At 51.0% G+C, this 24,333-nt stretch overlaps 1 protein-coding gene across 7 annotated transcripts; it reads right to left on the bottom strand.

Annotated features, from left to right (window-relative positions):
* Positions 1-2,346: 2,346 nt before the first annotated feature.
* TFAP2A (transcription factor AP-2 alpha) lies at positions 2,347-23,009 on the bottom strand. Of its 7 annotated transcripts, none has more exons than XM_065667382.1 (8): positions 22,896-23,009; positions 14,967-15,024; positions 14,590-14,865; positions 11,577-11,628; positions 9,543-9,774; positions 8,471-8,589; positions 6,002-6,143; positions 2,347-4,444 (listed from the first exon to the last, which is right to left on the bottom strand). In XM_065667382.1, the coding sequence occupies exons 1-8, from the start codon at positions 22,967-22,969 to the stop codon at positions 4,156-4,158; spliced, it is 1,242 nt and encodes a 413-aa protein (XP_065523454.1). In that variant the 5' UTR covers positions 22,970-23,009; the 3' UTR covers positions 2,347-4,155. The 7 variants fall into 7 exon arrangements, with proteins under 7 accessions (XP_065523454.1, XP_065523455.1, XP_065523451.1 ...); XM_065667383.1 differs by lacking the exon at positions 22,896-23,009 and adding an exon at positions 19,737-19,955; XM_065667379.1 differs by lacking the exon at positions 22,896-23,009 and adding exons at positions 16,328-16,886; positions 17,379-17,467 and having other exon boundaries at positions 14,590-15,024.
* Positions 23,010-24,333: the final 1,324 nt, after the last annotated feature.

Genomic DNA, 24,333 nt, shown 5'->3' with positions numbered 1-24,333 from the left:
ATCGTCTTTAAATGTAAGGGTTTGGATAAATGAATACTCCTAGCAAGTGAATAAAATGTATTCAATTAACTAAAAACCTTGTGCACTTCTGAACTGAAGTGGAATCGACTGTAATTGATTTATTTGAAACCAGAGGTTAAGGACTGAATTAGCTAAGTACAACTGGGTATTTCAAGCCACTGACTTCTCAAATGTCAAATCCCTTCTATTTTAAATATTATTTCAGCTGCGGGGCATTGCTGTCCTGATGACTGTTCCACCAGTTAAATCTCAAATTATATTAATATTTGATTTTTGGAGGGTGGGGTAAATTATGGTTCAAAGGGGAGGGCTGTCCTTGTTCGCTGTGAAAGAGCACCGAGCTGTATTTTGGTTCACATGTAGGAATTAGCTTAGTGCGGCAGTGACGGTCTAACATTCAGCCACAGCTCACCCTCCTTGCAGCCAATCTTGGCGGAGGGGGGGTGGGGGGCGGGTGGGTGGAAAATAACAGCAGATTTTTGTTTGGTGTATAAAAGCATGACCTAGAATTTCACCGCTGTGCCTTGATCACAACGTTAAAAACGCATCCAAAGAACGCTAAAGTAATTAGCACGTTTTAGTAACTGCATATTGGTCACAGCAGAAGAGGCTGAACCGAATCTAGTCTGATTTCCATTATCGCCTGTAAAATCCTTCCTTAGAAATAACAGTAATAAAGAAATCCATGCAAGGTCATTTCATTTCTGTTTTCTGGTAGCTTGCTAATGCAGCAGCAGGATACTCAAAATGCGCTCTCCTAGCATAAAGTAGCTAATTATATCTTTAAAACATTATTTATTATGACCTTATAATGTTCAAGCATAAGACTGCTTTATACAGTGCCCAGTATAAAACGATTATATTGGGTACAGGTTTCAAAAAGTAACAAGCATCTGTAAATCCAGATATGAATGAATGGTATTTAATAAGATTGTTTTCGTTTAAAAATGAGTATTTATGTGTTGCTGTAGAAAGAGCAGCAATGTATTGCTGTTTATGAATGCTATTGTGCCTGAGGTTAGGATCCCACACACAATCTGAGATGCAGCCAAGAAAAACAGCCCTGATAGACAATGCTTCACTTCACCTGCTACAGTACTGTGCATTTCATTTATGTCAAGAATATGTACAGTTAGGGTTCATTCACCTCATTATTTTGTTACATCTACTTTACGGTTAACCAGTCTCTCTTGGAAATAATAAATATCTGTTTTTAAAACAATTGCAGCTTTGCATTCAAAAGATCCACTTTCAATTTATAGGAAAAAATATTCACCATTTTTATAAACTGGCTGGCTCTCGAAAATAGAATTTAGACTCCACCAACTCTCTTTCTGCTTGGCAAGATTGATTTTACACTGCCTTCCATAAGTAGATTACCAAAGCAAAATGAAACATCTTGGTCTTTATCTAATGCTTTGCTTCACCAGCCCTAGCAAACGTCAAAATATATGAGCAAATGTTAATTCTCTTTGCAGCTTTACTGTAAACACCTCCCTCTTAACCGCCTCAATTCCTGCCTGAGCAAAAGAGAAAAAAAAAGGGGGGGGGTGGGGGGTGGAGAGGGAGGGAGGGAAGGAAAGGGAAAGAGAGAAAAATCAGCCACCACCACCAAAACATCATCAACACTTAAAGGAGACCATCTCTTTAAAATGCCTTTACATTCTGAGCCACATAAGCCACCCTTCCTATGATATAATATAATCCAGCCCTATCCTGACTTCACTTACTCCCTTGGCCAAGGAAAACGGATTTGAAGTCTGCATTCTCACGTTTTTACAGCCCATCTCCAAGATGCACACTCAATTTTTATTTTTTTTTTTTTTTTTTCAGAGCAAGCTTTCCTATTTTACAACCAGTTTCCACAATAAGAAACTCCGGTTAAAAATTTCAGGCCCTTATAAACCGACACAACCACCTCCAAATGTCAATCTGTGCATTCCACTAAAACATGAACCATCAATCAGAAATAATCTGTCTCCTGCAAGATTTCACTAAAGTTCACAACCGTGAGATGATTTTGTTGGCATCAGCTACAGAGCTTTTCTTTTTTGTTGAGGGGGAGGGAGAACCCAGCTCTGATTCACCAGTACATAATTCTTTTCATAGCACCTAATTTTTGGTATTTGCTTGGTAATGATCCTTGTTAAAACACCTCTTTCTCAAAATGTTTTCTTAAATCTCTGCTCTGCATTCGGACAACTACATGTACAAAATATCATAGGCTTGTAATTCTGCACGCTACATATGAATATAAATAAAAACCTAGAGGTCAACATAAATAAAATAAAACTTTATTTTTTTTTTAAATAAAATTATGTTTTGGTTAAAGAAAAGATAGTGTGTCATTTTGTTAGTAGTACAGACAATTTTTTATCCAAAAGAATACATTGTGCTTTATTGTGTCATTTGTCTGAATACAGACTCAGTGGAATATCTAAATGATACCCTGCTCTGAACTCCAAGTTGAAAGTAAGTTTTTATTATACTTGAGGGAAACAATGGGTTCAGCTGCTTATTGCAAGGAGCAATTGTCAAGGGAGAGTTAAACTCAATTACTGTAACCATACTGAATAAAAAATACTGCCAAGAACAAAAATACGCCTGGGTAAAGACAGCCACTGAATAAAAAAAATCGACATAAAGCGTATCAAATATTTATTTATCTGGGCAACAAAGGACTATGATACATTGATAGGCATGGAGACTACTGCCGGCACAACTCAATACAATACAACTATAACTGCTTCCAATATGGCCAGTGGAAATACAGGATACCAGGTGGTCCCAAATGTTTGAAGTTCTTTGGGAAAAAAAAGGGAAAAAAGAAAAAAAAAAAAAAGGAGAAAAAAGAAAAGGAAAAAAAAAAAGAGGGGAGAAAAGAAAGAAAAGCTAAATCTTGTTTTAAAAGACAATATTAATTTATTGCTCTGATGGTGCTTTCGGGAAAAGGACAGTGGATGAAAATAACTTCTTTCATTTTCCACAACACATACGGGTTGTAAAACCACTAACATGTTTAAAAACCTTGCCAGGGTCCAACATCACTTTATTTTATCTTCAATGAGAAACTAAATGTCATACTAATGATATATAAAAATTCATGGTTTTTTATTTGTTCAGCTGCTTCATTGTCGCCTTTAACATGCTACAACAGGGCTAAAAATGATGAATCCCAGAGAAAAACCCCCAAAAAACCTCTGATATCTAAATAAGTACCATGAACCACATGATGAACTAAGAGGGGAAGATTTTAAACCCACTAAACAAGAGGTAAACGAGATCACCAGATAAATAAAAAAAGGCTTAAAACAGACTCACCATATTTACAATTCCCATTAAATTACACATAAATAAATATATACATACATGAACACTGATTCCCTTATATAATAACCGTGAATCGTGTTGCAATAGAAAGTTCAAGTTGGTCGCTTTACCTTGGACAGGAAAAAGTTCTACAACTGAAGATATGACATGGAACTGCTTGTGTTTTGTGTTCAAGTTTATTCACAATACTGATAAAATGTCATCAGTCCTTTTTGCCTTTCATTTGCTGCTGCTGTTGTACTTTTTTCACCTCTTTTTTCATGTTTTTCATTTTTTAATATGGCTACAATCTTAACTGAAGTTTATGTAAGGGAAGGTGGTGATTCAGTCCGGTGAAGCTCATAGAATTTTTAAAGTATTGTTTATTTCTCTTTTTTTTTTTTCAATTTTTTAATATATTTTTAGAAAAAAAAAAAAAAAGTCCTTTTTTGTTTTGTCTTTGTGATTTTTTTCCTCCTTTTGTTTTATTAAAAAAAAAAAATGTTCACAAACTCAAGACAGAACTTTTTTTCCTTTGCTGGCTCCGTCCCCCTGTTCTGTTCTCTTAGGCTCCAAACTGGGGTTAAAACGGTGGTGGCAGCAGAGAGAGGAGGGGGAAGTTAAAAGGGAGCAAATGGAAATGTGGATGCTGGGAAGGGGTGTGGGGAGAGGGCAGAGCAGTCCTGCAGAGTCAGAGAACAGGATTGGCAGAAGGACGCTCATTCTGTGGCTGTAGCCTGGGGTGCTGGGTGCAGGGGAAAGGGAGGAGGGAAATGAATGGATCGATGGGCTAAGAGGGGGAAGGGAGAGGAGTGGGGGGGATCCTCACTTTCGGTGCTTCTCCTCTTTGTCGCCGCTTTTGGTGCTGTTGTCTGTGTGGCTGTTGGGATTGTTGCTGAGGTACATTTTGTCCATGGCCTTGAGCGCCTCGGTGAGATAGTTCTGCAGGGCAGTGACAGCAGCACACACTGCCGGGCTCCCGAAGCCATGCGAGATGAGGTTGAAGTGGGTCAGGCAGCTCTGGATGCCCGGTTCCAAAATGGGGTTGGGCCGCGAGTTCCCCAGGGGAGATCGGTCCTGAGCCAGCAGGTCGGTGAACTCTTTACAGATCTGTCTGTAGCACAAATGGAGCAGAGACAGAGGGAGGGAGGGCAAAAGAGAGGGAGAGAAATGAACCATCACTGGCAGCAGCAAAGCCTGTGCATTCTCCCTGCTAGATTACACAAGCCCCTGGATCAAGTGGGCTACTGGCCCCAGGCACACACGCGCTCTCTCGCCTCTCCCTTTCCTCTCTACTCATCCTTCCCCCCCCATTTCTCACACCTCCCTGGCACACACAAGCCTCTTCCCTTCACCTTGCATGCACACACAAGCTTGCACACACATCATGTCCTGGCCCTGGCTAGCACACGGGCAAGTAACAGGCACACAGATACATGCACCTCCGGCATCGCAGCCGCCTGTATCCTCCCCACAAACACATGTCTATGCCCAGCTGGGTTTTGGAGCAAGCACAAGGTTTAAAGTTCCCCAGCATGGCAAAAGGGAGTAGATGAGGTGTGATATCCAAAGGGATTTATCTGCATCTTGGAAGACACTTTTCTGGGAGGGAACTGGAGAGAGGTGAGGGCCTCTTCCTTCACAAGGCTAAAATAAAATATGCCTGTGTGTCAGGAAGTAAGAGCGAGGGCAAATAGGGGAATTGAGGCTTTAAATCAGGGTATTCTGAGACATCTATGTATATACATCTCCATCTCCAAATCCAAAGGGACCTTCCCACACAGGGGAAGGCTGACGCTAACTGGGGTCTGGAAATTTCCTTCCAGGGAGGTGGGAAGAGAGGATACAAGGGCACGGTGCAGAAGTTAGGTTAAACCATTCCCTCACTGCACAAATGGTTGGGGAAATAACACACCTCATAGGAAAAGAGCTCAGAGGCTTGTTGAAACAGTTTGTATTCTAAAAACCCACGTTAATGTCTTCCACCCATAAAGCAGCTCCCATCTTCTGCCTGTGTCCTATGGCACCGTGCCCTTTAGTGACACCTCCATTGGTAATTAAGGGCTACTAAACAACCCTTTTCATTTCCAGCAAACTTATCAAAACTATCATTTTCTGTCTACATGTCACCTGGAAGCCTAGGAAGCCCCACCAATGGCAAAGTACGCTAGCACTTTAACTGCGTGCAGATTGGAGATGAAAATATATCTTTAATATCCCCGTATTCAGTGAGTAAGAAAGCCGCTTAGGCAGAAAGAACCATTGCAGATTTTAATGAACTCAGATCAGTTTAATGTGCCGGTTCTATTTCACTGTCAATGGAAAAGAAGCCTTCCCCTTCTACCTAAATTGAGAAGTTAAGTGAAAAGGCCCGAAAAATTTTTTGGGTTTTTTTTTTTCTTTCTGAAGAATTACTGCTTTTTCTTTAACCAAACATCCACCCACAATTTTCACAGCTTGCTTTCAAGGTAATCTGCACAAACTGACTTGATGGAAACCAAGCTGGGTGATAGAGTTTTCCTATAGCAGGAGGGCAAACACACCCCCTCACCATTTGCAAAACCATCAGCCACTGGCTATGTGTCAAATGCTCATAAATAAAAGCCCCAAACCTGGGTTTGTTGCCCACCCCTCACTCCTGAGCAACACACCAAAAAGGTAAATGTCTTACTTTGTAGCTAGAAGCATGTTTTTTCTTGTGACTTGCTCGTTTGGATCGGAATGTTGTCGGTTGAGAAATTCAGCTACTGCTTTGGCAGGAAATTCTGTCTCACAAACGTACCCAAAGTCTCTAGCTAGATGTACTGCTTCTCCTGAAAAGGGAGGCGCGAGCAGGGATGGGAAGGAAACACACAGCTCATCAGTACACATGCACAGAGGCAAACATCCATTAGAAAGAAAAGCGGGCTACATTCTACTTGGGCTTTTCTTCTAAAAGGCTTGGCCCTTTTTTCTTTTGAAAAAGGTAGGGTAAGAAATGCTAATCACATCTTATCTTGGAGGAGTTTTCTTTGCTTCAGTCAGGGCAATGCAAATGCGTATTTTCATTACAATCCTTACAAGTAAAAAAATTCTTGAGAGATTTCAAAGTTTACATTGACTAACAGATACTTTTAGACAGGCAGGCTCCATCCATCTCAAATGTATGCTTAGATTTACATCTCCATACCTTTACACAGCCATTTACCTACATTTCATTCACAGCTATTTACTCTGGAAATGTCTGTGTGCCTCAGCCACCTCTCTATACTCTTTTGCAATGCATCAATGATTAATATTGATCATAATTACTCCTAGAGCTCTTCTAAATAAAATGCATTAAACAGCTAAGTGTTTAAAATTTAACTTGATCACATATAATTATACGTTCACCCCCAAACGATTAACCATGAGAATTTTAGGGTCATTCCACTGAGTCTGTCTGTTTTGTTGATTTTCAAATCTTTGGTTTTAATTTCCTGAACCAGTTGGTTTTTACTGCAGGGCTTCCTGCCATTAGCTCTAGCTCCGGAAGAACGCATGCGCCAATTAGAGCTTCAAAGCCTCAGTCCAGTGAGCTTGTTTCCATAAAATGGAGCGGATCATAAACAATAACAGTACTCCAGAAACTGCCTCATAGCTACAGGACTCATAGCCCCAGCAATGTTTATACTGTCATCCCCCCAAAAATTAGCCACCATCGCTAAGTTATTCAGAGATGGGCCTCCGGTTTTGTTTTGGTTTACAAAAAAAAAAATCATTCTTTTAAAGCCATTGTATTTGAAGCCAAACAGAACAATAGATTACCATAAAACCTGATCCATATTCATTAACATTACAAATAATGTCAAGCATCTACCAAATCTAGACTTTTTACAAAAGTTTTCCGTTCATGATTTTCACTACAGCACACGGATGCGATGGCAAAGCCTTTTCAGAAACACGAAGACAGTAATTTTCATGCAGCATAAATATATTGGGGCCACTAATCCTGCTGTTTAAATAAATTGAAGCCTGGCACCGCACAGTGCTTCTTTCCCCATCCCTTTGAACATGAAACATCTCGCAGAATGCAAAATGACAACAAAACAAAGCAACGAATTCCCTCCTACACAAACCAAACTCCAGCAAACCTCGGCAGCCTGGGCTGCTTAAAAGCACTTTGTAGACTGAACCGGTCCAAAACGCAGTTGAACCCATAAATAAGGGGAGAGGAGGAGGATCTATTTGCTGGCCTTGGGATTACTTTGTGCCAGGCTGCTTCAGCAGCAACTGTAACAGCAACTGCTTCAGAACTAAATGACTGCAAACTCTTGAGCTTCCCACCTCCTGGTTACAACAGCATAGGATATCCCAAGGCACTAGACATTAAGTTGCACCTTTTCTTGCCAGAGCAAAGCAGAAGAGAATGATATAGCCAAGGAAACACGTGTTCCGAAAATGAGAACCAAAAGGGAGTGGGGGCTGGTTGTGGTGCTGCAACTTTGAGGCTTTCAGGACACCATTAATTCACGGCTGAGGTCAAGGATTCCCAAATTAATTCAGGAAGTAATGGTCACGCATTTCTCAAATGCAGATGTCAGAAAACTCAAATGATTTATTTTCATGTGGCTCCAGGCAGAGAGGGAGAATAAACTTAAAGTAGCTGCAGTTTCTGACATTTAAAATTGCTTGGTTGTCCACCTGTGGCAGAACGAGTGCAGCAAAGCATTAAAGGCTCTGCTACGTGTAACTTCCAACTCAACACTCAGGGGTCTCTTACAAGGCTGAGGCCACAACCCCCAGGAGGAGCGATCCTTCCCATGCTGCTCCCAGTGAGTTCTGCTAGCTCTGGGGAGGGATGACTCACTTGAACAACGGAGCAAAATAGGGCCCTGGAAACATCTAGCTCAGCGACTTAAAAGCAAATAAAAGGTAGAGTGCAACACTGAGTCTGTAGGACTCACACAAGCCCGCTTCACGTTAAAACAAAAAGAAAGGCACACAATGAACATTTTTGTCTGAGGCACAGAAAATAACACCCTTCCAATTGCCAACAAGTGGCATGGACTCTGGGGGGGGGAAACCCAACAAAAAACAAAACACAACCCCACACCAAATCTTCTCCCATTGAGCAAAAGCAACAGGCACACTTTGCAAAGGAGCCCTCACAGTCACTTACCTTCCACAAGCGACGTGAGCAAGGTAACGTTAGCAGCTTTACGTCTCCCAGCTGGCAGGTTTAATCCTATTTTGTCCAGTTTCTCCCTCAGAGATCTCCCTCCGTTTTTAGACTTCGCCCTGCTCCGCACAGAAAGGCATTAAGAAATGGGGCTGAAGGGGGGCACCCACTCCCACTTTGGGTCCTGGCCACAGATTGCCCCGACATCACCTTCCCATGGAGAGAAGTGAGGGGGTGGAGGAGCATGGTCATGGGATGATGAAGAGTGAATGCTGCTGAAAGCAGTCTCGGACATAGGGATGGGGCTTTGGACGGCTCCATGTCTACAGAACAGGGGCCTTCACTAAGGTCTGGATCAGCCCCCAGGCTATGGGGGAGCCCTGACCCAAGGCAGGTATCAGAGCTTCAAGGTAACATAGTGACCCAGGGCAGCTTCTCCCCACAGCCCCAGGCAGTGGCCCAGGCCTTACAGGAGGTGTCTGATTTATACGCCAGCAGCCCCCACTACTGCCATGGAGCATCACTGCATTCACATATGTCCCATCTGTGGCTTTTCGGCCGAGCCAAACCAACCCAGGCTGTGGAGGTGGGAGCTGGTTTAGTTAATCCTGGATGCTACTCCCTGCTCGGGAGCTGCGTAATTGCCTGGTGTGACCACTGGCCCAGGGCAGCAGGGTGAGGGACCACTGGCAACCTCCCCCTCTTTCAGTGGGAAAGGGGTGATGCTGGGGTTCATCACCGAGGTGGGGCAGCATGCCCGGGGCACACACACGCGGGGGGCACAGGAGGCTGTGCGTTGCCATGGTTACAGTCCCCTCTCCTCTCCCCCAGCCGGCAGAGCTGCCCTAGCGGCCGCGCACACCCCGCCCCCTAGCGGTGGGACCCGCAACCCCCCCCCCCCCCCATCAGCCTCTGCCACCCCGTGTGGACCCTCATGATCATCATCATCATCACCATCATCAATCAACCCCCTCCTTCCTCCATCCCTTCCTCCCGCCCGGCACGGCACGGCCCGGCGGCAGCGGGCGTTATCTACCGTCAGCCCGCCTCCCGCCGTTCCCCCGCCCCTCACCTCCGTAGCACTCCGCCCAGCAGGGAGGCGTTGAGGCACTCGGGCGGAGAGAGGCGTCTCTGCACTTCCGCCACCGTGACCTTGTACTTGGAGGTGGAGCTGAGCAACGAGAGGCGGCCCGGCACCGAGCAGAAGACCTCGTTGGGGTTCACCACCCCGCCGAAGAGCGTGTCCTTGTTGATGGGGATGGAGGAGACGGCGTTGTTGTTAGACTTGGAGAGGGACACGGGGCCTGCAGGGAGGGAGGAGGAGGGAGGTGAGGGTCAGGAGACGGGGAAAAGGGAAGGAATGGGACACCGCCGCCGGGCATCGGGGCCGCTCTGTGCGGCCAGCCCCGGCCCCGCACCGCCTGCGCTCACGGGGGGAGCGAGGGCAGGGCTGCGGCGGGGGCACCCTCTGCTCGCCGGCGGAGGGGAGCGGAGCAGCCCTCGTCCCTCAGCACAGAAATCGGGAAGGAAAGCGGCGGCCCCGCGCTACCCCGTTTCCGCCTGTCCCGGAGCGGGGCACGCCGTCGAAGGGGGCGAGTGCTGCTTCTTAAAGCACGTCAGTACCGGCCGCGTTAGACGTCACGGGCAGGGCCGGCCCGCAGCGGGGAGCCGCCGACTGCCTCGGCCTCGACCCGTGCCGGGAGATGGGCACCGAGCAGGCTCCCCCGGGGGCCGTCCCGCCGCCTCCCCGGCGCACAACTTTTGACGTGGGAAAACACGTAACGCAGCGGGGATCCGGCCCGCTCGTGCCCGGCTCGCGTTCTCCCCCAGATATAACAGCCTGGTCCCTCCCCGGGGCGGGCTGTGCCGAGCCCTGCTGCCATTCGGGTTTGCGGTGCCCGGCAGCCCCGGGCGTGCGGCCGCCTTCCCGTCTCACACACACACAAACCCCCCACGCCGCCCGACCCTGGTACTCTTTCACGGGCTCAGGCCAACCAAGCGGGGGGCTCTCTCCGTTTTGGATAGATCGCTTGTGACATTAATAGCTCTGGGAAGGCTAATAGATACAACAGGAGTTAAACGAACTCTTGAGATTACTAATAAAAGAGCCAATTATCATGTCGACTTGGAAAGAGCATCTCTTAAGATTTATCCCGTGCACATCTAATTTGACGTGACAAAGGCTTTGCAGCAGGGAGGGGGGGAGGATTAAACTTTGGGCTCGCAGTGTGCGCAGCAGTTAGGGTTAGGGAAGAGGACGGCTCCGCTCAGCCCGTCTCTCCCGGGGCAGCCGAACCCCAGGCGGGTGCGCGGCCGTGGCACCCCTCGACGCGGGCAGTGCCTACGCCACCAGCTCCGTGAATTTCACTCCACCAGCAGCTCCCTACACAGGATCCAAACGCAAACCTCTCGCTTTCCACCAAGACCCTCCTTTGCAAAACGCCCTGTGCCACCTTCCCCAATCCTTCGGTCACCCAAAGAAAGACGGGAAAAGAGAACCGAGTGGAAACACACCAGAAATATTTTGCATGATTCCGGGACCGGCTTCCAAGCAATTCCATTCCAAGTGAAGCAACCACACAAAGGCAAACGAAAAGCAAACGGCCCGCCTGACAGACAAACACCAGTTTCCAGAAACTAGCCCCTTGCTCTCCAACTGCCCACCTCATCACAGCCGCGATTTAAATAAGAAAACCCGAAGACGGAGGAGCGACGTTTTGTTTTCTTATTCACAGCCGGGTTTACCAACAACGATTAAACCCCTCCAGCCGCTCAGCCAGATGCGTGGGGCAAACCAAGGAACCGAATTGTTCCCTAATGCCCTAAAATACCGGCTCCGATTTTCTAGATTGTCTGCTATCGCTTTTCCTCGTTAACGACAACAATAATTAAAAGACCCGGCAAACGTGGCCTCGTGGCCTCATAAGAGGGCGGATTTTAACCCACGTCGCCCGTTTTCTTTCTCTGCCTCCAATCCCTTGGCCAACAGTACGTGCCAGAGGAAGGAGCCCGGGGCCGGGGGGTGGGGGGAGGCCGGGTAAGTCCTCCCTGCCAGCAGTCCCCAGCTTGTGACGACATGTTTGGTATGCGCAAAGAAACGGCTTACCTTTCTTAATTACAGTTTGGTCTGGGATGTTAATACCGGGGTCTTCTACGTGCTGTAACAAAAGGAACAGGCAGGGATGTAAATGTATAACCACAACAAAAGGTGAAGGGGGGCTGGGGTGCAGGAGAATTTGTGTCCCCCCACCCCGAGCAGGGTGCAGGGAGGGAAAAAACAGGTCTCGTGGCAGGGGGTAGATGGGATTTAGGAGGGATTTCCTTTATCGGGAGGAATCCTGCATCCCTCCCTGCTCTTCCCCGGTTCCCCAAGAAATAGAAATAAATGATAAATTGCCCACATGCCCCCGGGGCTTGAGCAGCTGAAGCCGACACCCAAGTGGCCTCCACAGCTTCTGCCTGCTCCCTCGTCTACCTTCTTTCCCCTCTTTTCCCTTCCCTCCTTCTCCTCTCTTTCCTAGGAAGCAGCCCCGGTCCTTCCTGCCGCCGCTGCACCCACGGGAGGGAGAGCACAAAGGAGCTGGGAGCCGTGGGTTGCCAGGGGGGTCCCACGCAACCCCGGGCTCCCCCACTATTGTCCCCTCGCAGGTTCCGCGGTGGCGGCTACAGCTGGGGTTCCCGCGGCAGAGCCACGACGTGATTAGAAAGTCAAATGAAATCATGTTTTCTAATTCCAAAAACTGACAGGCAATATAATGTCTGGCTGTGTTTACAAATTAACACCAGTGCTGCTGAGATAGAAGATTTCACAATCGTTACAAAACCCAGGCATTACCATTTAAAAAACTATTACTTCCTTCTCTAGTCTTTGTCCAACAATAATACTGATTCTAACATTTTCCATTCTGTCTTGGATTTATGCTCCTGTTAATTGTGCCTGATCTCAATGATTCCGGGTGGATGGTACTAAGTTGCTTTATTACAGGTTTTATTATACTCAATGCTCTCATTTGTAACTTGCCTAAAGTGCTTCTGGATTTAAGTATAATTAAATTGAGAAATGTTCAGAAATGACTACTGCTGCAGTTCTTGTGTTTTAACTATATGGGGAAATATGATCCCTTTATGCATGCACCCTAAACCCATAAAGTAAATGTAGTGTGGCATAATACTTTTATTTGTGTTATTTCTACACATATTCCATACAGGGAGGACTGTTAAGTTTAAAATCCCACAGAGATATTTATGATTAAATAATTTTCAACATTTACTTGATTTTCTTAAATATTTAGTGGTCGTTTTTACTAAAGGTTAACTGTTGCAGCAATGGAAAAATTCAAAAACGACCCTTTCCTGACCCAGATTTCAGTAAAGGGTTTTTTTCCTTTTTTTTTTAATAACTAGACAAAATACTATTTAAAGATACATCCTCTTATTTTTATGCCTTCCCTCATGCAGCCTGCTGATTCAGTTTTACAGAGAAAAAAAAAAACCAACAATTGGCTGGGCTGGTTTAAGGATTTAAACCAGATGGCATTTGGTTTTCCCGAAGTATAGCAATGCTATTAATTCATAGAACTGCAGAGAGAGGAGGCTTCCCAAGTCAGTCCACTGCCACGGAGCACCACGGAGGAGAGGGAGAATTCAAGAGTACATTTTAGGTCATGTTCCTTCCTTACAGCAATCAGGGGTTTGCAGTCAACAAATTAGTTTATTCTTACTATTGCCTCCATGTTATTTTATATCAGGTTTAGCGAATTGGCCCGCTTTTAACGGATTCAAATTGCTGACTAAATAATCCTCCACTTTGGGAAACGTACGCGTTTATTGCAAAACTGCTAAACATAACCAGCAATTTTCTGTGGCTAATTTAGCCAGATGAGGGCTGTAATAAATTCACTATTTTGCCCAAGTATAATTTACAAAAGATTTCAAAATGACCCCCAAAAATAGGTAAGTTCATCTGAACATTATCCTTGCAACACGAAACTGTACTCATTAAACTGTCAGCAAATATATTATTGTAATATTTGATCCTGTAATTTGGGATGGCATTTCAGCAAAAATCACATCCAGATACCACACTTCCCTCCCTCCCCCTTTCCTCCTGCAAGTCGAGCAGCTTCAGCCCCTCAGCAAGAGCTCTGTGGGCTTTGATATATTTATTGCCATATTCTAATTCCATTTTCAGGGAGAAACCCAGAAAGATGAACTTTGATCGGGACCCATCATATTGCATAATGCCATTTGCCTAACCGAACAATAGCCCTGGCTTGCTTTGTAAATAGCCTGTGTGATAATGTCATGCTTAATTAGAAATCATTTTTTAAATCTGTATTTATCGATAACAGAATTAGGTCCCCCAAATAATGCATCCTCCAATGGACTCCCAACGTTTAATTTAATATAGGGTGTAGCAGGTCCGGCTCGAATTTGATAACCTATAGCTAATGATTTATGAGGTCATCCTATCACACCGCTGCTAAAAGAAGGCGGCAGCATTTTAGTATACCTCGTCCCTGATTTGTCAATTAATTCCTTTAGAGAAGAGGACTGCCCGTACCCTCTCACAACTTAGGATGGCGTTATCCCGGTATTCTGTAATCACAGGACACCGGTTTTCCCTTCTTAGTCCACTTTCATCCACTTTTTTCTTTTTTTTTTTTTTTTTTTTTTTTTGCTTGCTTTCTTTCCTTCCCCCTCCAGTTTGCCTGGGAGGACGTTTAATGAGATCTCGTGTTTCAGATCCGTGTTTTTCCCAAGGCAGTGAGAAATCCCCAAATGCACGGCCCTGTGGTGATATTATATATTCTTCCAATCGTAACAGCTTATTGTCATTGAGAAGGAAAGATATTGTTAACGATGACAGTAATTTGATTTATTTATATTTTAGCGGGCGCTTTAGCAGGGAGGCATCGCACAGGGACAGGCTTCGAGAACCTATTGTTCTAGGTGGGGGCTTCGCCTTTCCCGGGGTGGGGGGTGGGGGTGTCTCTTCTTCCCTCCCTCTTCTCTTTTTTTTTTTGGGGGGGGCCCTCCCTCCCCCCGAAGTTGTGCTCCCGCAGGGTGCGTGGACAGGGGAGAGGCGCAGCGAGCACTGAGGCTACATCTTTGCTTACCGGCACATCCTCGATGGCGTGGGGGATGGAGTGGAGGGGCAGGTCGGCCAGCCCGGAGCCCAGCCCGTGAGGGGCATGCAGCAGGTCGTCGTGCCGCCGGTAGTCCCTGCGTGGGTCCAGCCCCGAGAGCTGGTGGGGCAATCCCCGGTGCGTGTGGAGCAGCCCCGTCTCCTGGCTCTGCCTCTGTCCCGGCCATCCCGGGTGCTGGGGCTGCGGCTGGGCATGGAGGGGGTTGAGGCTGTAGGGGTCGTTCACGTGGGAGTAGGGGTCCTGAGACTGGGGGTAGATGGGCTGGTAAGGCGGAGGGAAGTAGGGGGGCTGGAAGTCGGCGTTGGGGGTGTGGGAGAGCGGCGGGGCGCTGGTGTAGGGAGACTGACCCACGGTCCCCAACTGGGGTAGCCGGGCTGTCCCGTTGCTGGTACTGTCGTGGCGCTCCTGGGGGGGAAGGGGGGGTGACGAAGGGGTGAGGGGGTGGAGGAAGAGGAGGAGGGGGAGAAAAGAAAAACAAAGATAATATCAAACTGTTTCTTCTCAAAATCGCCTTGCAAATTTTACCTATCAGGCAAAGATGGGCAATTCGTCCGCTCCGAGGCGGAGAACAGCAGATCTGGGGGTTTCTGTGCCTCTGATTTCCCTTTGCACGCAATTAAGAAGCAGTCTCGCTTTTTAAATAATAATAGTAATACTACCGGCAACAACGATAGCAGCAGTAATAGCAATAATTATAACAGAACTGCTCATAGTATTGCGGCGATACAGCATGGACTCCCGATCGGGCCCCGGCATTTCAGGAGCAGGTATTTCCCGCAAATAAAAAAGAATAATTCATAAGCCGGCATTATTAAAATAATAATTCTCCCACGACCCGAAACCCTCCCACTGGCTCTGGGCAGATCCGAGACAAATACCATCGCTGGGATTACCGGTAACGCCATCCCAGGGAAACCCTGGAAAATCCAAACCCACTGCCATTTTGTTACTAGAAGACGCCAAAATAGGCTCTAAACAAACCGGTCGTTCCCCCCGCGAGTTTTACACATGTTTCAGGGAGAAGGTACGGCCCCGGGCCCCCACCGACGGGGAGAGCAGCCGCAGTGCCCAGCCGAGCTCCCCGCTCGCCAGAGGGCAATTTGGGAGCAGAGAGAACTGCGGCGGCTGTAGCCGGGGCAGCAGAGGAATGCGCCGGGCAGCCGAGGGGCAGCTGCCCCCCAGCCCCAGCGCCCCGGGCAGCTACGGGCGAGGGGCACAGAAATGCGCCCGGGCGCTTCGGCACGGCTCTGCCGGCTCTCGCAGCTGGGCAGAACAGCCCCCAGGTATGTCCGGGGAAAAAAGCATGGCCTCCTCGGAGGAGGAGGAGGGTAAAGGGGAAAAAGCCATGATCCCGAAAAAGGGAAACGAGAAAGCAGAAAATATCCCGCTTGCAGGTGGCAAGGTGAGGAAATGGAAACGGTAGGGTCCAAGGAAAGCTTTTTGCCGTTCACTCGAAGCAGACAAAAAAAAAAAAAAAAAGAAAAGAAAAATTAAATAAGGAGGGAAAAAAGAATAAGAAAAAAAGGCGGGGGGGGGGCTAAACCAACGAATTTATAAAAATGAAGGAAATAAAAGGAAGAAAAATCAAGGAAGGAAAAAGAGCCCTCTCCGGAAAGCTGCGTGCGAAACCCCGACCGCCACCGCCGACAACAATAGCAAGACCCAGCACACACCGAACCCCCTCCGAGAGAAACGCGAAGCAACTCACCATAGCCGAAAAACTGTGCACTAACATCTGCGAAGAGTCGGGGGTTACAAGTCAAGGTAGAAAAAAAGCCAAAACCAAAACCCCAGAAGAGGCAGAGGAAAGGGACCGGCGGAGCGCGCAGCCCCCGGCGGAGCCCCGCGGGTGCGGGCGCGGCGCGGGCGTGGAGGGAGCGCGGCCGGAGCCCGGCGCTAGGCGCGGGCGGCAGGACCGGGACGCCGGGGCTGCTCCTGCACCGCGGGCGCGCCACTATAATCCATCAGAACTTGCACCGATCTCTGCTGCCCTTCATCGGGTGTTGCCAAGGCGAGCTCTCTATCCTGGCGTGGTGTGAGGAGTCAAAGTTGGTTGTTTGGGGTTTTTTTCCTTTTTTTTTTTTTTTTTTTTGTTTTGCGCTTTTTTTGCCTTTTTTTGTTTGTTTTTAGCGTGTGTGTGTTTGTTTCTTAATCCTTTTTTTTTTTTCTTTTTTTTTTTTTCCCCTCTGTCTCTTTTTCTCCTTTTGACTTAGGCTGCTGCTTCACTTGAGCTCCTAATAACAGATCTGCTGCCTTCCTGGAGACTCCTAATAGCAGATATTCATGACTATTAATATTACACGAACACTTAATAAGGGAAGAATGGCTGGAAATCGAGCGTGAAGCGAGAAGGCAACTCAAGGCAGAGCCTGTTCTAAATGACGTCCATTGAATGAAGAATCAGTGTATCTAATCAGAGATGGGGGAGAGGGAGAGAGAGAGAGACAAAAAGGGAGAGAGAGGGAGAGGGAGAGAGAGGGGGCACATGCTGCTGCGTCTGACGAATCACAGGGAAGGGGCAACATTTTAAAAGGTTGCAGGGCATGCAAAAGTGAAAGAGAAAGAGATCCGGAGAGAGAGGGTGGGAGCCAGGAGGGGGGGTGCAGGGGGGTGGGGTGCGAGCAGAAGGAGAGAGGGGAGGGGGCGCGGGATCACCCCTTCCTCCCTTTCGCTTCTCTTCCCCTCCCCTCAATTCCTCTCCCCCCACCGCCGTCGCCTCCTCCCCGTGCCCCGAGCCCCGCTGTCCTTCGCAAGCGCACCTCGGGCTGCGGCTGCTGCGCGTAGCCGGCCTCAAAGCCCAGGGAGAAGAGCGGCTGCTGGCTCCCCGCTTGGCTCTTGCCGCTTTCGGCCGCGCCACCGCTTTTGCGCGGAGTGGGCTCCACGGGGCCGCCCCCCGCCGCCGCCGCCCCGTCCATGCCTCGACGGCGCCCCGCCGAGGGGCTCCCCGCTCCGCTGCCCCCGCGGCGGCCGCCCCGCGCCGCCGAGCCGGCTCGCCTCCGTGCCCCGCGTCCCGGAAACCGGCTGGGAAAGTTTTTTTGGGTGTCTCCCCTTCTGGGTGTCAGCCCTCCTCCTCCTCCTCTTCTTCCTCCGGTTCGAGCCCAGCGCCGAGGCCGGCGGGCGCCCAGGGCGGGGGGGCTGGGGAGCCCAAGGAGCATCCGCCGGGCTCCCCTCGGCCCCCCTCTCGGAGGATCCGGGAAAAGACGGGGGGAAAAGGCAGGAGGCGGTGAGGCGGGGAGGGAAGGGAAGGGAAGGAGGGCGGGAGGGACGCCAGAGGGAGAGGGAGCCGGGAAAAGAGGCAAGGCGAGCGCTTCTCCCGGCCCAGACAAGCCGGGGCTCCGGCGCAACCCGTCGGACTGGCTGTGCAACTCCCAAACAACTCCCTCAAACAGGCACCGCTCCTCCTCGCCGCCGCTGCTGCCCCACCGCAGCCGCCGCGCCGCCGCCGCCCGGCCCCGCGCTCCGCCCGCCTGCTCCGGCCCCCGGGGCTGAGCGCGGCTGGCCGGGCTTCACTCCGTTTTCCTTCCTCTTTTTTTTCCTTCTTTCCCTTTCAGAGGCAGGTCCTACCCCCGCCAGGGCACAGCCACCCTCTTTTCCATCCCCTCTGCAAGTCACCCCGCCGCCGCTCCCGAGCAGAACGCCGAGCGGTACCGCGCCCTCCCGCACAACAGCCCGCGGGCTCCGGCGGAGCAGCCGCTGCTCCCGCCGCGCTCGGGAGCACCTCGGTGCAAAGTCCCGTTAGCGCAAGGCAACAAAAGCCGTTGGCGATGATATCCATAAGCTCGCACGTGTGCACACTTGAGCACCGAGCCTGGGGGGCGAAGGAGGAGAGAGACACGCTTTCCTTCCGAAATCCAGCTGAACAATATACATACATACATATATATATATATTTCGTCCCTGTTTAAAATAAATAAATAAAACCAGATCCCTGACGCTTCATTCCTAGAAACCAAGCATCCACCAGCGAGTGCATCTAAGACCTCAGCTTCCTCACCGAGAGACAGCTTTATCCCAAACTCCTCGATCTGGGACTAAACCACATCATTTAGCTGCCGGCAAGCCCGGCCGGACCTCTATCCCTTCCCTAAGCTCCAACGCCCGAAGCAGCGGCAGGGTAGGATGGGATCACGGCTCCCCATTTGCCCCAGGCATGCCCATCGGCAGGGTTTCGCCGAGGCTGGGGACACCTTTCGGCGTGGGTCACGACCACATAACTGCGTTCATTTGCAAAGTGGAGTCCTTTATTGGGCAATGTAAACGCGCTGCACAGGCAACTTTTGCGAAACGGGTGACAATAATATTCGTTGATTTGAGACTAGGCATGGGTCCTGGACATAGCGCTCTTTTTCCTCCTCTTCTCCTTTTTGTCAGATTAAAAGACTCTCCCCTCTTTCTAAATATATGGATGCACACACAAACACACTGAGATGCATGCACACAATCGGTGCTGAACAGCTCCAAAAACAAATCAGGTGGATTTAATTTTTTTCTTTATAATTTTCCACTTGGAAAAATATTATTTCTCAAACTCGTGGGAGTGTGGCCCTGAAAATTGGAGGGTTGGGGGACACCGTTCCCAACCTTGGGATTTCAGCTCAGCAGCTGACCCCTGAAAATCTGTGCAGCTCGGTATAATCGGCATGCCGCTACATCCAAAAGACCGAATTGAAGCGTCGATCCTGAGCCGATTTATTGGGATGTCTCGGGTACCTGGCGTGTAGGAATAATTCTCTTCCCTTTGTCTCTTTGCCTTTTCATTCATGCATTCATCAGTCCATTCATTCAGCTAGCCAGCCACCTATTCATCTATCCATCCATCCATCCATCTGGATGAGTGTAGCATCCTAGAGCCTTATCTACAGAGGATCTACCTATAGCCCAGACTGATGCTGGATCCTGCTTGCCTTTCCTCATACACTTCCGACAAAACCGGCTTTCAACAAGCCCCGAAGTTCCTGGGGAAGGACCCCAGCCTCTCTCCAGCTGCAGGACCGCAAGGAAGCCTGGCGAAGGAGCAGAAGTTTTCCCAAACGAAATTGGGAGACGGAGGGATGCTGCAGGTTCCCCCTCGCAGCTGCGGCACCGGGGCTGTGCCCCGGCCGGAGTGAAGCGCTTACCTCACATTCCTCATACTTGATATTATCCGTCAGTTTCCAAAGCATTTTCATGGATTGGCGTGAGAGAGAGAGGGAGAGGGTTTGGTTCTGCCTTTCCCTGCGGTGGCGGCGTGGGGAGCGCGGCTGGCGCAGGCTGCGCAGCGCTCCCGTCCGCGCTCGGAGATCTCCCTCTAATGGTGGAAACTTTTCCCTTTTCCAGCTCTTTACCCACAACCTAATCGCCTCATTAGCATATCAACAACAGTCCAATTGCTCGCCAGCACAACAACCTGCAGCGATGGACACAGGTAGCAAGGACCCACGAACAAAAAGTGTGTGGGGGGGAACAAAACCAAAATAAAACAAAAAGACCCACCCCAAAACAACAATAAGTAGAAAAAATAGAAGGAAAAATAATTTAAAAAAAGAGAAATAATAATAAAATGCTTTCTCCAAACCGCCGAGCCCCTGCACAGGGGGCAGCGGGCCCTGTCTGCATCCCTGCCTGCTGGCAAGCAGGGTTCGCCTGCCTCGGCCCACCCCGCTTCCCTGCCTCCTAGGGAGGATATGAGGAAAGCGGCCAAAGAGGCGACTGTCCCTTCATCTGCAGAGTCTGGGGCTAGCCATGAGCCATCCCCTGACTTATTTCCCCCCCACCTCCGTTTTCTTTTCCCCAGGGGTTTTAAAGAAACCAAAGCGAGGAGAAACAAGACTCGGGTCTTGATCTAACGAGGTTATTGTCTGCGAAGGCTCCTGTTGCCTTCCGGATGTGATCTTTTAGGTGGCTATTTGAAAAACTTCTTTCATTTGCGAAGTATTCGGTTCCTCTCGGATCTGCTGGCTATTGGGCTTCAAGAAAAAAAAGGTAACCGAACAAACCCAACATAACCTCCCAGATAGAAGAGGGCGAGCGGTAATACGAATGCAGCAGGAGCCAGAAAGTATTGCAAGCACTTGAGCAAAGGGACCAAACAATGACTATAAAAAAAACTTCGGTACTTTCTTAGGTGGAGCACTTCGTTTGCTTAACAATGTACCGCTAAACGGGCGCTCAGCCCACTCTCCCGGGGGGCTGCTCTTCCACCCTTCTCCTTTACGTCCTCGGGTGCCCAGCCTGTATCCATCCACCTAAAGGCTTCATTTTTCCCTCTCACCGACCCATCGCAGCTTCTAACGGGGACAGAGACATCTTCCTCTCCCTGAGCCTGGCTCCCCGGGCGCTCCCCGGAGTCGGACATCCCCACGGAAAGGGGAGGCAAGGCACCTGGCTGCCCTGCTGCTCCTCAAAACTTCCCTCTGCCAACCGCAGAACCTGGCAGCCTGGGGGCCCGCGGGACCCTGCCGGCCCCTCCTTCCCGACCCTGGGGAATAACGCACTGCTTCCAGCAGCCAACAGCCCCTCCGCTCCGTGAGGAGCCACGGCGGGGCCTGGGGGGCCGGGACACGCGTCCCAACGCCGGGAAGGTCGGCAAAGCCTGCAGGCTAAGGGCCTGCTCCTCCAAACACACACATCTACATCCTCCAAATGGATTGTTTTTTTTCTTTTATTCTTTTTCCCCTTGCCCCCTCCTCCTCCCCCGATGCTCTTTTTCACTAGCGCTTTTGTCTGCAAGTGGCAGGAGAGTAAATTGTTGTTTTTACTCCCATTGAGCTTCAAATGGAACTGGCAGATTAAGCCTAGTTAATGCCCCCGGGGGGGGTGGAAGATGAGAATAAGAGAAGGGGCGGCAGATAAAGAAGGGGCCCATCGCCCCTTAGCGCCGTCCAGTCGGAGCCAGAGGAGCCTCCCACCCGCGGCCCTTCGGGACTCCCGTGGGCCAAAGGCCTGGCCCTTGCTCCTTCTCTCCACCAGCCCTGGGGTGCAGGGGTATAAGGAAACGGGCGGCTTCCCCCAGGAGAACCGCGCTGGGACGCGGCTCCTGCTGTCCTCTCACCGTATCTGCCCGGAGGGGACCCTCCGCCAGGCACGGGGGATGCAGTGAGTCTGAGGGGGCCGCAGTACAAGGGAGCTGGAGCACGAACAGCCGGGGTGTAAGGAAAAGTCGGAATAAATTTCAAGGCAGATAGACTAAGTGCGAGTTGCCTTCAGTAAAAAAATAAATAGATAAAAATATTAAAACGCTCCTTTGATCACTTTTCCGCACCAACCTGATAAAAAGAGGCCAGTTCTAAGTGTAAAAAAAATAATAAATTAAAAATAAATCTTTCTTTACTGCATTCTCCCCCTCCTTTTTTTTTTTTTTCTTTTCTGCAGACTTCCTGCTACTCTAAACAAAAATTAAGTAAGACAAAGCGAAGAAAGACTTAGCCGAGAGATCTGAACTGTTGGGAGCAGAAAAAGCAACTAGGATCCCATCTTCAGCTGGAATGTCCGGGGAAAAACCAGTCGTTTTCGATAAGAGCCCCGCTGTTTGAACAGGACGGTCCTTCCCCTGTACTAGCCGGCGAACAGCGGCGATCCGGCCCGAGGGGACAGACGCCAAGCCGCTGCAGGGATTTCCCCGTCTCCCGTTTTGAGAGCCGCCGCAGCTCCACGCGTGTCTACTCGCCCGCGGGACCCGCACGCCAGGGTCGGGCCGGGCCGGGCCGGGGCCGCGTTTTTCCCACTGGGTGCTGTTTTTCCCCGCAGCTCCCCCCACGGGACTGCTTTTCAGGGCGCACCCGCCGCGTCTGCGCCCGGGTGGGACCCGGCAGCGTCCCTCATCCACGGGACGGGCTCGCGCGGGAGCTCACGGCGACGTTTCAACCCCCCCAGGGCGGGCCCCGGGCTCTGCTCAGCGACGAAGCCCGCCGCGCTCCGGGGGCAGCCCCAGGCCCCGCGGCGGGACGGCGGCGGCGGCGGCCGGCCCCGGCCGGACGCACGGGCGGGCACACGCAGCCCTTCCCTGGCCCACGCTGCCGGACAGCTCAGACCCAGGCCGGGCAGGCCCCAGCGGCGACGGTGGAGCAGCCCTCGTCCCTCCCGGCCACGGCCTCGGTCCCGGCCCTCGGCTCTCTACCTGTTGCGGTCGGGTCCCGCCGGTGGCCGGGGGCAGCTCCCAGCACAAGCAGCCGCATAATGGCCAACTCCGGCGTCAGGTTTGTCCCCTCTCCCTGCTAGCCCGTCACCTTTCCAGCTCCAGCACTGCCTCCCGTCCCAAAATAAAAACAACCACCCCCGGGGCAGGAGGGTAGCCTTACCTGCCAGTCCCCCATTTTGGCAAGGATAGACATCCTGGCTGCGGGCTCCGGATCCCCAGGCCCCTGCTGGTCATGGACTGCGAGGTCAAGCCACCCGCCCGGGACGCCTGTGGGTAAATCCTTCCCTTACCTGCTCTAGGACTCTCTCACCTGGCCATAAAGAGCTGGGTGCTCCCTACTCGCGCCTGCGCGCTACTCCCGCGCTGCTTGCGCGCTGCCTCCCGCCGTCGCACTCCCACAGCGCCTGCCCGGCCCCGCGGCCCCCTGGGGTGCATCTCCACCAGCCCCCCGGGACCCACCGGACACGTCCCGGCCGCGCTGCAGCCGCCCGCTCCTCTGTCCCTTGCGCTGCTCCCCCAGAACCGGGCGGGGAGGGGGTACTCTGCTCGCCCCGGTGCCTGCGGCCGGGGTGGGGACGGGCGAGCCCCCCCCTTCCCCCGGGGGGTGGTAGGTTTCCTTGGGGGCAGGCTGCCAGCGAGTGAGTGCTTGTAGCAATAATAATAATAGTAATAATAGTCGTAAGAATAACAATGGTAGCAACAGCCCCAAAAGGCAAAGCAGCGGGGGAGCTGAACTTGCCCAAGTGGGTGACGGAGGCGCTTCAAGTGGCTGGGGTAGCCCAGGGGGAAACAAAGAGCCCCCCAAAACGCAAACGGTGTTCTGCTGGGGGCGGGCAGCAGCGGCCGGGGGGATGCGGGTCCCGGGGAGGAGTGAGGGATGCTGTGGTCCCCCAGGGGAAGAGCGGCCTGCGACAGCCTGTGGCCCTTGTTGGACCTCCCGGTGTTCGCACCCCTTGTCCCAGCCTGTGTTTTTTTCCCCCCCTCGGGGTTTCAGGTGCCGAAGTGCCCTGGAAAGTTGCCAGGGTGCAGGCAAGCTCTGATTTCACGCCCCAAAAGAGACGGAGCGTGGCCCCTGCCTCAGCTCCAAGGGTTGGGAGAGGTGGCAAGTAGTGCTCCAGCTGCAGGATTTTTGGGAGGGATGTAATAAATTGCCCCTTTGCATTTCAGGAAGAGGGGAATATGGCATTGTGTCCCGGCTGTGGGTCACTTTGAGGCTTTCCAAGAGTGTCCCCCACCTATTAGCCTGTGCTGGGTCGGGTCTGGGGTCCTGGGCTGGTCTCAGCCCCCACTGGAGGGAAGGGGAGTACACGTCTCACTCCACCCGAAGAGTCTGGGGACAGGAACCTTACAGAGGGAGCTCAGGCCGTGTTCCCAGGCAGGTGGCAAGCAGGAGGCGAGAGCCGGCACCCGCAGCCGCTCTGCCCCGGGGGAGCCCAGGGGGAGCCCCGGGGCAGGGGGCAGTTGAACCCCTGATTGCTACGCGGTTCCGCTTCCCACCCCTCGCTTCAGCGACCGGGGCTCGGCGGGACCAGGCCCCTTCCGCAGGGACCGGCGGGGCGGAGCGCGGTCAATGGGCCGTGCGCTGCGCGCAGCCACCA

This window comes from Lathamus discolor, chromosome 2 (assembly GCF_037157495.1).
Source record: "Lathamus discolor isolate bLatDis1 chromosome 2, bLatDis1.hap1, whole genome shotgun sequence".
NCBI lineage: Eukaryota > Metazoa > Chordata > Aves > Psittaciformes > Psittacidae > Lathamus > Lathamus discolor.
The sequence above is the reverse complement of the archived record's forward strand: the minus strand, read 5'-3'. Positions and strand labels throughout refer to the sequence as shown.

Coding starts and splice junctions, on each gene's coding strand:
- TFAP2A (XM_065667380.1), bottom strand. CDS start 17,774: ATGCTCCTTGGGCTCCCCAGCCCCCCCGCCCTGGGCGCCCGCCGGCCT. Junction 9,775..11,576: donor CCAAACTGTAATTAAGAAAG/GTAAGCCGTTTC, acceptor CCCTCCCTGCAG/GCCCCGTGTCCCTCTCCAAG. Junction 8,590..9,542: donor CTGGGCGGAGTGCTACGGAG/GTGAGGGGCGGG, acceptor TGTGCGGAGCAG/GGCGAAGTCTAAAAACGGAG.